The 12,923-nt window shown below is 44.8% G+C and overlaps 3 protein-coding genes across 5 annotated transcripts in view; 2 read left to right on the forward strand and 1 right to left on the reverse strand.

Moving 5' to 3' along the window:
- nnt2 (nicotinamide nucleotide transhydrogenase 2) overlaps nt 1–834 on the reverse strand; it is a 30,826-nt gene extending 29,992 nt beyond the window's left edge. Inside the window, exon 1 of the mRNA XM_035525723.1 lies at nt 535–834. Within this exon, the coding sequence (XP_035381616.1) occupies nt 535–640 (106 nt within the window). The 5' untranslated portion in view covers nt 641–834. The remainder of the gene's footprint in view (nt 1–534) is intronic.
- A 127-nt stretch (nt 835–961) lies between these two features.
- spata5l1 (spermatogenesis associated 5-like 1) lies at nt 962–9,323 on the forward strand. 3 transcript variants are annotated; one of them, XM_027022795.2, is made up of 10 exons: nt 962–1,393; nt 1,754–1,820; nt 2,672–3,745; nt 3,899–4,084; nt 4,268–4,444; nt 4,736–4,945; nt 5,199–5,432; nt 6,407–6,541; nt 7,160–7,285; nt 7,478–9,323. In XM_027022795.2, the coding sequence occupies exons 3-10, from the start codon at nt 2,672–2,674 to the stop codon at nt 7,631–7,633; spliced, it is 2,298 nt and encodes a 765-aa protein (XP_026878596.2). In that variant the 5' UTR covers nt 962–1,393; nt 1,754–1,820; the 3' UTR covers nt 7,634–9,323. The 3 variants fall into 3 exon arrangements, with proteins under 3 accessions (XP_026878596.2, XP_026878595.2, XP_026878597.2); XM_027022794.2 differs by having other exon boundaries at nt 962–1,380; XM_027022796.2 differs by lacking the exon at nt 962–1,393 and adding an exon at nt 1,400–1,560.
- Nucleotides 9,324–10,457: 1,134 nt separating this feature from the next.
- Nucleotides 10,458–12,087, forward strand: c4h15orf48 (chromosome 4 C15orf48 homolog). Its single transcript, XM_035525478.1, has 5 exons — nt 10,458–10,585; nt 10,689–10,747; nt 11,046–11,134; nt 11,283–11,343; nt 11,636–12,087. The coding sequence occupies exons 2-5, from the start codon at nt 10,703–10,705 to the stop codon at nt 11,702–11,704; spliced, it is 264 nt and encodes an 87-aa protein (XP_035381371.1). The 5' UTR covers nt 10,458–10,585; nt 10,689–10,702; the 3' UTR covers nt 11,705–12,087.
- Nucleotides 12,088–12,923: the final 836 nt, after the last annotated feature.

Here is a 12,923-nt window from a genome sequence, read left to right on the forward strand (position 1 = left end):
GCGCGTGGTCTTGCATGACTCTGAATCACATGCTCAGCTTTCACATATCTCCCCTTAACTGGCATGGCGGTGTCCGCTGGCAACAGGACATTATTAGCAGGCAACTGGCAGAAATCCAGCAAATCCCAGGCCTACGCCAGACAGCCAGCACGCTAACACCCAAAACTACACACAAAGCTTTCTGGGAGACAGCTGTAACACATGAAACATGGGCAAATAATAACTCAAAATGGGGTCTAAAAAGGGAGCTCAGAGCTACAATGATCACTTTCACAGTTTCACACTCACCTTTGTCTGACCTCTCTTCTGTAGCCACTGATCACTACATGCATGAAGACAGACAAAGTTTCCCCTCCTGTATCAGTTATAAACTAGGAACTGCTGGCATGATTGTGGTCTGGATATGGAAATCCTCAGATTGAGACTGACAGAAGCTGTTTGTGTGTGTGTGTGTGTGTGTGTGTGTGTGTGTGTGTGTGTGTGTGTGTGTGTGTGTGTGTGTGTGTGTGTGTGATGGAGGGAGATCTCTCTTACCTTTCGTAACCTGCTGGTTCCACAGCACGGGGAAGGAGTGGAAGCATCTGATTCTCTGCACGGCCCCCCTCCACAGCAAGGGCACTGAGTGCAGAAGCCCATGCATGTCTCTTTCCTCCTGTCCACACCGTCCGGTGGTCCTGGAGGCAGAAATCGCACAGCACCACTCTCACTCACACCCCAGTGCTCATGTCCCTCGTCTAGAGAAACTCTCTCTTTCACACACTCTTTCTCTGCGTGTGTCCAGCAGCAGCTGTGCAATCCGTCCCAGGCCAGAGACAGAGCAGGACAGTCCACACACACACACAGCAACGCGAGAACTTGCAGTGTGACGAAGTAGTGGAGCAAGTGCCAAAAAAGTCTCCTTCACACACACACACACACACACACACACACACACACACACACACACACACACACACACACACACACACACACACACACACACACGAGCCGCAGTCACCATATACACTCAATGCAACTACAAACTCTAAACAGTGTTAAATACAATTACAGTTTTATAGAACAATTAAACAAAGTGGCATTTATATGGATCTTCAACAGAGGTCATGTTCATGTTGAGGTTAACTCTGACAGCAGATGAGGCGCGTAAATATCTGGATAGTTCGCCTTCGAGCAACTCTACAAATGGGCAACATCTTCACGAACCGGAAAGGCGCGTGAACAAGAGACCGGCGGCGGTGTCTTTACTGCGGGCGCTTAACGCAAACCAAAGAGAAAGTCGTTTATTCCGCTGTATCGTCGCTTTATGCAAGAAGACATTTGATATGGCGGTTTACCTGAACTATAAATAGTACATCGTGTGATCTGCAAGTTTGCGCACAGGTTAAATTTGAAGGTTTTACACGTTATCAACAACCTTAATACTCGGTACTAATGTAGCTTTAGAAAGAGCTTGAAATTATGAATTCGAATCCGAAAGTTTTTTTAACTTTACATAGGCTACTGACGTCTTTAATTGGTATCCTCCATAAAAACATAGATACCTAAAGAATGTTTAAAAAGGTGTTGTTAACATTGTTTTACTGTTTGATTGGTTGTTTTTTCGTTTACTAGAGACTAATTTAATATTTTCAGGCTACTTTAAAGCTCCAATCCAATAGGTGGCAGCACTGTGTCTTTGCCGAGCGAAATAAAGCGGAGAATAAGAACGTTCCCTTGCTTTCCCCCCACATGTCAAAACCTCAAAACATAACAGCGAAGACCTCTAGAAGTTCCATATGAGGAGCTGACCGTTAGCGGTATGAGAGATAGCTAATGCCGAGGTATTTTCGCTCGTTTCCTTTTTATCTCCAGGTGCATGTGACTAATGTAGCATATATAAACCTTAATGTTTCGTTGTAGCTATCTATACAAACTTAGTTAGCATGTTGGGAAGCTTGAAAAACAGGCAGTAGTTGTTCTGAAAGCTGAGATGGGAGGTTGTCGGTAGCTGTCTCTAGACTATGCTGGTAATTCACACCGAAAGTAGCTGTAGCCATTTAGCTAACTAACACTGTGTTAGTGTTGTTATGCTTGCAGATAGGTACGTTAGCATTTTTGCATTACTACGGGTAGCACAGCAGTTATGGTACTGCACTAGTAATCCTGAGGTTGTTGGTTCAGGTCCCACCGTTACCACTGTTGGGCCAATAGTCAAGTCCCTTAACCCTCACCTGCTCAAATTGTAATCGATCACAATTGTTTGTCGCTTTGATAAAAGCATCAGTTAAATGTGCAACAGAATTATTTTTCTCAGGTTCGGACAATTGTTCAATAGCTACATTATTTTGAATGAAAATATTGAATGTTGTTCAGTATTATTTGTTACTACGTTATAGGCTAACAGCAAATGAAAAATTTTCTACTGAAATAGTTAACTTGACTAAATGGCTACATTTCGGTATTTGACAGCTCCTAATGGATAAAGTAGCTAACACTAATGAGATCCAGTTCCCCTGGCCATTATTCACCCCTTACAACAATAACGGGTATTCACATTGGTAGCTAGAAGTATGTTTTACTTTGCTGTTTCATCAACGCTGTAACATTTGGAAAACTCGTAATGAGATGAATTAGACCTATTTTATAGTGACTAAAACACAATAACAGTATGAAATTGGATTGGATCATTTAGATGGCACCTTTGAAGGACATGGATCTGATCGTGTTGCCCCCTGAATCTGTGGATTGCGGCACGCAGAGGTGTCGGATGGGGCCCACGCTGATGACTGAGCTCGGGTTGAAGCTCGGTTCACCGCTGCTTATCCTCCTGCCAGAGGGAGCGTGCATCTGCACCGCCTGGCCTCGTAGTGACCTCGCTGAAGGATATCTACAGTTCCACACCACGTGTGCCACATCAGACTTTAACAGCCAGAGGTTTTCTCAGCTCCGGCTTGCGCAGCTAAAACCGCTTACATGCTCGCGCTTGAAATGCCTGCGCGCGAATGTACTGGTGCAAAGTGCCGAGTACAAGAGAACAACATCGAGTCAGTTCGTGCAGGAGCTCGCGAAAGAACTGCTCACGGGCCTGTACGTGCATGAGAAGCATTTGGTGAACCTCGCAAGTTCTGGAACTCAGATTCAGTTTGTGGAGGTGGAAAATGTGAACTCAGGATCGCATAAGGCTGGACTAGTCTCCGCTGACACATTCTTGGACTTGGGCTCCGTTCAGACTGTCAAACAGTACCAACGCAAGCAGAAAACGCCCGTCGTGCAACTGGGTGGAGCGGAAGAGGTGTACGCTCCACTCAGGGAGATGCTCACTCTCCCACTGCATTACCCAGAGAGCCTGCGGAGATTGGGCCTCGCCTGTCCGCGGGGGGCACTGTTGGTGGGACCGCCTGGTGTGGGGAAGACGCAGCTGGTGCGGAGCGTGGCGCAGGAGGCAGGGGCATCGCTGGTGACGGTGAGCGGGCCGGTGGTGGTTGGCTCACGACCAGGCGAGAGCGAGGAGAACCTGCGCAGGGCGTTTGCACAGGCGCAAGAGGCTGCGCGAGATGGCCCCTGCATCCTCTTCATGGACGAGGTGGACGCACTGTGTCCGAGGCGATCGGGCAGCAGCAGTGCTCCCGAGAACCGGCTCGTCGCACAGCTTCTCACGCTGATGGACGGCATCGGTAGTGACGAAGGTTTCGTCATTATCGCAGCCACAAACCAGCCAGATGCTCTCGACCCAGCACTCAGGAGACCTGGGCGTTTCGACAGAGAGGTAAACCTTCATCTCTGTCTTCATCACAGCTGTTAACATGTTTAACATTTCAGTTACAACTGTGCAAAATATTGCACTACTTCATTCTAAAAAAGGTACAGACATAAATTTGAGCAAAATCATGGTGTGTGTGTCTGTGTTTGTGTGTTCCAGGTGGTGATGGGTGTTCCTACCCTGAAGCAGAGGTTCCAGATTCTGGAGTGTGTGAGCCAGAGTGTGCCATTGTCCCCCAGTGTAGACCTGATGTCCCTCGCTGAGATGACCACTGGCTACGTCGGGGCAGATCTGAGCGCGCTATGTAGGGAGGCCGCATTACAGGCCATACTGCACACTGCCCAGGTAACATGCATGCATTGTACTCCAAACAGCTGAGACAGATGCAGATACGTGCTACACACCAGGTTCTGCGGATATGAGAATATCTGAACTGGAACACACAGTATCTTGAGTGTTTGAAGTAAGACTTGCATAACTGTAGGCATGCAGCAGGTTCTGCTCACTCAGCTGTTTGTTGTCTCCCAGGGCGAAGCTTCTGAGATGGGCAGCAAAGATGGGTCTGTGGACATGGTGCATTTTCATAGAGCCCTGCGGTTAGTCCCGCCCTCCTGCCTGCGGAGTGGGGTGGGCGTGGTCGATTTTAAGCCTGTTAGCTGGGAGCAAATCGGAGGACTGGAGGATGTCAAGCTCAAACTGAAACAGGTAGTGAAGGGCGACGTATAGAACATGTGGTCGGGGGGAGCGGGGAGGGGTGCCTCAGCGGGGTGCCAGGGGCAGAGCGTGAGGTATTTGCCAGGGTTGGTAGAGCACGGAGTGCCGGAGCGATAATGCAGGGCAAAGCAGGAGGTGATGGAGGAGCGGAGCAGGTGGTGGACAGATTAGGAGGAGTCGGGGGGGGGGGGGGGGGGTGGTGTCTGTCTGGGTTTCACTTTCTCATCATCGTATCACCTTTAGCCGAATGAACCATAAACAGATGTTGGCATGTGTTTGCAGAGTATTGAATGGCCAATGAAGTTCCCAGAGGCACTGGTGCGGATGGGTGTGTGTCGGCCGCGGGGTGTGCTGCTCTACGGGCCGCCCGGCTGCGCCAAGACGACGCTGGTGAAGGCAGCAGCCTCTTCATCACACTGCACCTTCCTCACTGTTAGCGGAGCTCAGCTGTACGCGCCCTATGTGGGAGACTCGGGTAGAGCACTCGCACAGGTCAGTGACAGGTCACATACGCATGCACAAATGTATGCAGGTGCCCACATCCTCGCACACTCACTCTCTTACACGCACACATACATACCCAAGCCCCCTTACACACTCACATACACACACACACACAGAAACACACATATATACCCACACACGCTTCTAGATATATTCATGTTGCACCCAAGCTTGATCTGAAAATTTGTACACTTGCACTAAGGTTGGGCTCTCTCTCTCTCTCTCTCCTGCCATCTTTCAGCTTTTTCGACAGGCGCGTGCCTGCTCTCCCTCCATTGTGTTTCTGGATGAAATTGATAGCATGGTGGGTTCCCGTGGCGAAGACAGTTGCCAGGGTGGTGTCCAGGCCCAGGTGTTATCCATGCTGCTTAATGAGCTTGACGGGGTGGGCTTTAAGCCCATAGAAAGGCGTGGCTCAGCAAGGACCACCCTCCAGGCTCAGAGGGAGGAGCCTCAGCCCCTCGGAGAGCAGCAGGTTACTAAAATGTGGAAGGCTCTCTTTGGTTTCCTTTTTCTCCTCTTAACTGATATGGGTTTCAGCTTGTACTCAAAAAATGGAACTTATTTCCATTTCCATTTCCATTCAAAAGATACAAAGATACTAGATCTGATACTAAAACCATAAGATACTAATGCTGAAACCGCACATGCAAATGTTTTCCTACAAATTTTGGCATTTATTAAGTTTTTACTTGAATTTCTTTTTAGCACACAAATTTACAAAATACAGCCTAAGAATTATGGGAGAACTGCAAACGCTTGCAGACTTAAAAAGTCATCAGTATTGCAGTTTCAGAGCAAAGGCAAGTTTATTTACACAGCACGTACCAGAAATCAGGCAGTTCAACTTGCTTTACAAATAAAAGTATAAAAGACTAAATATAAAAGTATAAAAGAAAAAGAAAAATTAGTAAACAAAATTTTGATTAAAAGGGAAAATGTGCATAAAATGAAGTGTCCATTAGAACTCATAAATAATATTCTAAAAAAATTAATAAAAATAATTTAAATAAAACAGTTTCTTAAACCAAAGTGAAAGTTATATTAAATACATGGGTTTTCAGTCTGGAATATCATGAAACTTCTAAAGCTCTCTGGCAGTTGGTTTTAAAGGCACACTACTTTAATAGTGTAATAACTACTCAGACTGCCACATGCCAGAAAGATATATATTCACTTTGCAGATAGTAGATGGAACAAAGTTAACTCCTGTTGGTGGTGTAAGTTAGGGTCTTAAATGCTTAATCTAAATAACTGAATAAAAGCATGGATAAATATGTGAATGAGATAATTGTTCATATACAGAGGCACATTAATTGCATGTGTGTGTGTGTGTGTGTGTGTGCACGTGTGTGTGTGTGTGTGTGTGTGTGTGTGTGTGTGTGTGTGTGTGTGTGTGTGTGTGTGTGTGTGTGTGTGTGTGTGTGTGTGTGTGTGTGTGTGTTGCAGATGGAGCTGCAGGAATTATGTAACAAAGATGTGATGATAGTGGCTGCCACTAACAGGCCAGACGCATTGGACAGTGCTCTACTCCGGCCAGGGCGACTGGACCACATCATATACGTCCCCCCACCTGACACCCAGGTGAGCCACAGTGAGACCTGCCCCAGAACACCCCCCACCTGACCCACAGTGAGACCTACCACAAAACGCCCCCCACCTGACCCACAGTGAGACCTACCACAAAACGCCCCCCACCTGACCCACAGTGAGACCTGCCACAAAACGCCCCCCACCTGACCCACAGTGAGACCTGCCACAAAACGCCCCCCACCTGACCCACAGTGAGACCTGCCACAAAACGCCCCCCACCTGACCCACAGTGAGACCTGCCACAAAACGCCCCCCACCTGACCCACAGTGAGACCTGCCCCAGAACACCCCCCACCTGACCCACAGTGAGACCTACCACAAAACGCCCCTCACCTGACCCACAGTGAGACCTACCACAAAACGCCCCTCACCTGACCCACAGTGAGACCTGCCACAAAACGCCCCCCACCTGACCCACAGTGAGACCTGCCACAAAATGCCCCCCACCTGACCCACAGTGAGACCTGCCCCAGGATACCCCCTGCTTGACCCACCGATGCCTCCTGCCCCCAAAACAGCCCCCACCACCTTTAATTCCCTTTATCTCGGTTGTCTAAAGAGTGTACGTGTGTGTGTGTGTGTGTGTGTCTGCATGTGTTCTGATTTCAGGCTCGGCTAGCTATCCTGCAGCTCCATACAGAGAAAATGCCTCTGAATTGCGATGTGTGTCTGAAAGATCTGGCAACCCAAACCCAGCTGTTTTCAGGGGCTGATCTTGAGAACCTCTGCAAAGAGGTCCAAATGTGTTTGTTTATTTAATTGTGCTGTTGGTTTCATTGTTCCGAATAATACTCAGAAGTCCAGGATTTGTGCAATATGGTAATACTGTTTGTGTGTGTTTGTGTGTGTGTGTGTGTGTGTGTGTGTGTGTGTGTGTGTGTGTGTGTGTTTGCGCACGCGTGCGTACATGTGATGTGATGTTTGCAGGCAGCTCTGTTGGCTCTTCACGAGGAGGGTATGAGTGTTTCCTGCGTGAAGCAGAAGTACTTCCTGGGGGTGTTACAGCGTGTAAGCCCCTCTCTCAGTCCACACCAGCTCCTCCAGTACCAGCAAGTCTCCAGCTGGAGCCAGAGCTCCAGTTAGCCTGCTCCACTTGATGTTCTTTTGTGACCATTTGAAACTCCTGGTTAAATGTTTTCTCTGAATATGTTTTATTGTATTATGTAATCATGGAAACTAAAATGTAGTAATAATAATGTTACATTTATATACATTTGACATTTTCTGCATTTAGCAGACGCTCTTTTCCAGAGTATCTTAAACATTGGTCATCAACTTGTGCAATTTATCCTAGCCAGTGTAATGGGTTAGAGGCAAAGATACAGTTCAATTAGAATACTGCTAAATAATCAGTGCTGGAATCAATGCTGATACCTAAAAGAAATGCAAAATGACCATAGGTACTATATCAAACAACAATAAGTGCAATACCAAACAAGAAGTGCTAGACGTGTTCAGTTAATCAGATAAGTGATCATTATGAGTCTTCCACTGTGGGCAGTGGTAGATTGGTGGTTAAGGGGCTCGGATAGTAATCAACTAGTAATCAGAATGTTGCCAGTTTGAATTTTACTCAGAATTGTAAGTCTCTTTGGATAAAAGCGTCAACTAATTTCCATAAATTTAAATGAATCCTCAGTCTGCGTTTGAAGCCTGCACATGACTTGGCCATCCGGACAGCCACTGGAAGTCCGTTCCACTATCTGGGAGCCAAGACAGAGAATAGTCTCGATACTTGTCTTCCATGAGACTGGAAGCATGACGTTTCAAGCCGAGCCGTACTTGAGGTTCGAGGTATTCGAGGTACGGTTCGGGCTTTTACCATCGTCATGTATGGAGGATCGGGTCCGTTTTTGGCTTTGTGGGTGAACACCAGAGTTTTAAATCTGATGCGTGCTGTAACTGGAAGCAGAGAAGGGAACGCAAACAGTAGAGTGATATATTGCATATTTTAAGAATACAAGGTCGGGTTACAGTACAAATCACACAAGTGATACACAATAATATACATTAGTGGTGCAACGGTTCTGAACCGAACCCAACATCAGCGGTTCTGCAGCCTACGGTTCAGTTCATTGTGCATGCGACGTGAACTCGTTTTTTCTGAGCTGCACACGTAAAACATGTTCCGGCAACCGACCTGAAATTGCCGACTCCCGGCTCGTTTAAATCTCCACTGTGGCAGTTTTTCATAGTTACCATTAAATATGAAGGAAGTCGCGTCACTGATTTAAAAAAAAAAAACAGTTTTGCCGAAAGTGTCATGCTAAAGTAGTTTTTGCATCTAGTATTACGTGGAATATGGCATCTTATTCGCGAAGACATCATAATGAAAACACTGAACTGCAAGCTAAAACAACTGCACAGCAAACCGCAGCGTTGCGTGCCAAACTCCCCCTACCTCTGGCTGGTAACCACAGTCACATGTATACAAAAAATGAAAAAGGCAAAACTTTATGAAGACCTGGGTAAAGCATAGTTCGTTGCAACTACCAAGGATAATTGGACATAACGAGAAACTCATTTTTGTTCCAGTAACAGCACATTATATATCATGTATGGGAAATTAAAAACTCTCCTTGAAAGAGGCTGTTGGGAGGGAAAATGAAAAAAATAATAATTTAAAAGTATTTTTTTATTTGGAATTTATGTTGCAAATGAATCTGGAATATTTTGTATATCTTGCATTAAACGTACGTGTGATTATTACATAGGTTAGCACGTTTTTGTTCATTTATTTATAATCTGAAGCGTAATAATAAACAAACCGTTACCCAGAAAACATGGTCTGAACTGAATTGTGAAAGGGATGAATCGTCACACTACTAGTATACATACAAGAGTGTGCCAAAATGCCATAACCAAATTGGTGCACATACACATTCATGCACACGGGGGAAAAGGCTGAAAACAATGAGTAAATGTCTGTCAAGACATCTCAGTTATCCCATCATGTCTTGCCGGTGTTACCAGGTCGACATATTTCGCTCTTCACGTAGAAAAAGCCCGCCCAGTTATGTGTAAGATATTACGCAACATACAGTATAATTGCCATATTTATTCTTAAGTTTGGATATCTTAAAGTAAACTCACGTGCATCTTCCCTATGTCTTAAACTATGTCTTACATTCTTAAATCATCACTAAAGGATAGAAAATATTCTTCGGCTTTTTTGTTTGTTTGTTTGTTTTTGTTTTGTTTTATTTTTTAACCTGAGTTTGATGTGAGTGGAAATACTGGTGGTACACAGCGTCCCAGGCACCCTGCCCGACGGACACGCCCATTGCTACTCACAGACACACACAAACACACACAAACACACACACACACACACACACACACACACACACCGCACCTTCCCGTTTCCAGTCTCCCGAGTATTGATGTTCCGCACCAATCCCCTGTTCGCCTTCTGTTTCTTCCTTTATTTAAGTGCACAGGAAGGCTTCATTTCTGTTTGCTTTTGTCCAGCTCACCGCTGTGCTTCCTTGTTAAATTTACTAATGGAGAATAAAAACACTCCGATCTTGCGTCTTGCTCCCTCTCTCCCCTGTCACGGCTGGATGTTGTGGAGATACTGGTTAAGTTAAAATATTAAGAGTTTCTTAATCACAAAACCATGCAAACTACTGAAGATGCAGATTCACTGGACCTGTGATGAACGTCACATATAATCAGTCGTTTTATGTTCTGGAATTTATACCGGACAGTAACGTTAACGTTTAGGCGAGAGCGATGTACACCTATAGCTAGACGTGCACGGACTATAAATAATGGCTTTGTTTTCTTGTCCACTATTCTAGAGTCATGACCTTGTCATCATACCCCTTCCTTATTTAAGTGACCTTCTAAAGATGTAGACACCAGGTGGCGCCGCACACTACGGAGGATCGTGGGTGATATGGTAAATAAGTTATGCTACATGTCAATACATGTGTACGTGCCGTAGTACTCGTAAGGCTGCCTTTTAACTACGTCTTCCAGTGATGCTACATACATAATACACCTTGCGCTCCATTCTCCCACTTCACCCAGGTATGTCCACCAGACTATGTTCATTTATTATTTATGAAAATAATTACACTATATTACAGTCTTAATTGTAGACTACGTTTAATACTTAACTTATTGTAAACAGTTCTAAGAAGCGAAATGGCGTTTGGCGACTTTTTCAAAATACTGAGGAAAAAGAAAGAGGTTTGTATATGTTTACTGAACGTTTTATAAAACGACCTTTATGTTTATATATATAAACCTAATGTGGAGGTGTTCTAGCAGGAATTGACCTTATATACTACGTTATCTACGCTCTAAATAATATAATCTAATATAATTTATCTTCTTTGTAATGTATAGTTTTAATATATATGTATGTGTGTTACGTTATTAATGGAGTATTATACTGAGTGTGTGTGCAAATTCTATGTATATATTCTTAATAATCACTATATGTCCCATGTTCACAATACTTGTGCAACAAATGTTTCCCCCCCAGCTGATTCCGTTGGTTGGAATAATGACGTTTGCCGTAACCGGCGCTACATCTGCCTGTGTTTACTTCTTACTGTCCAAGACTGATGTCATGTAAGAACGGGTTTATGGATTCTCAGTAGCTTTCACGTTTTCTTTGTGTATGTTTTACTCGTTTAAACAACTGTAGGTTACATTTGTTTTAACGCTTGCAGAGAAACAATTGTACTGACATTTTACTTTTGCTTTTATTTTTCGGTAGTTTAAACAAAACACACAATCCCGAGCCTTGGGAGGCTGTAGACCCCTCAAAACCTCAAAAGGTAAATGCGGGAGTTTTTTAATTTTTTAAATTCCTTTTTCGTTTTTATGTCCACAAATGGGGAAACCCTTTTCTTCACTTCATGTATCTAATCATGTGACATCTCATAAATTGACGTCGCCGACCATCCACTTCTCCCGCCCTGCTCAGGAGTGTTGCTGCCCTAATGACCCATATGTGCGTGGGCTTTGCGGAGTGTGCTGCATTAGTACATTTGACTCGCGGAGTGTCCTGAATCGGAATAACGTCCAACGTTATTAATTCCACGTATCCCCGTGTCGTTCCCGTTCCAGTTTATCACCATAAACCAGCAGTGGAAGCCTGTGGAGGAGCTCCAGATCGTTAAGAAGCTGACCAAGTAATCGCACCACGCCGTCCTCTCCCCGCCTGTCTGTGAAGCCCATGCGTGCGTCCGTCCTCCTCGCCATCCCTCGCTTCTTCTCCTCCATCGCGCCCTCCGCTGTTCTCACCAGTCTCGCGGAATCCTTTCTGCACAGACTCGCGCTCTCAGACTCAGTGTGCGGAAATGCTTCTGCTGTATTGGTGAGAGCTAAACGCGCATGCTCACCCGTGCAGACGGGCTTGTAAATGACTGAAGCTGCGCTGTGACTCTGGCTAAGGTCACCAAACACACTGGACGGGGGCTTATTTTTGAAGTGATGAACTGAACTGCAACGTAATGTGACGAACGTGGGTTATTTACTGTGCGTTTATATATTTGTGTTGAATAAATGAATTTACTGGGGAAAGTTCTACTGTTTTTTATATATATAATATATATTATGTTTTTGCAGGTAATAATTACAGTTGCACCGTTTTGATTGATTTTATTTAGATTTTATTTCTGTCCGTAATAAATAATTGTTTTCCTGCTTACTACATGCTTAGCTTTGGAACAATATCATTTCAACATTCCACCGTAACTGCGTTCTCGGTAGGAATATGTGCGACTGATTTTCATAAGAAATATGGGACTAGAATTTCCTGAACCTCCGCAAATGTCGAATGCTGAGTCATTCAGCTTTATTAGAGTGATCAGTACGAGGAAGATTCCCTCCAGCCGCAGTCATGCAAGTTAGATCCCATACAGAAAATGTAGTTTAACATTTAAATAAGCGTATTTAACTATCTTTCACACACACACACACACACACACACACACACACACACACACACACACACACACACACACCACACACACACACACACACACACACACACACACACACACACGCACACACATACAGTCACTCTTCTATAGTGATATGCTGTCATTTCCACAGGAGGCTTTAGGTTAGCTACAGGTTAAACAGGGGAGTTGCATCATACAGTAATAAAGTGTGGAATGCACAGCATGTCTGAAATAAACTTGGAAACATTTGTTTCCAAGGTGTGTGTGATTAAAACCTAGACTCCCTGTTCAAAAACTATTCCTCCAGTTCATGGGGGTAGGTGTGGTGTGATCAAGCAAGAAATGAGGGCACTTATTGTGGGGCAGTTCATCATTGATTATAAAGACTTAAGCAATGCCCTGTAATGTCACTATAGCAACTGTAGCTAAATGGAGCACAACTTTGGCTA

The sequence above is a fragment of the Electrophorus electricus genome, chromosome 4, assembly GCF_013358815.1.
Source record: "Electrophorus electricus isolate fEleEle1 chromosome 4, fEleEle1.pri, whole genome shotgun sequence".
NCBI lineage: Eukaryota > Metazoa > Chordata > Actinopteri > Gymnotiformes > Gymnotidae > Electrophorus > Electrophorus electricus.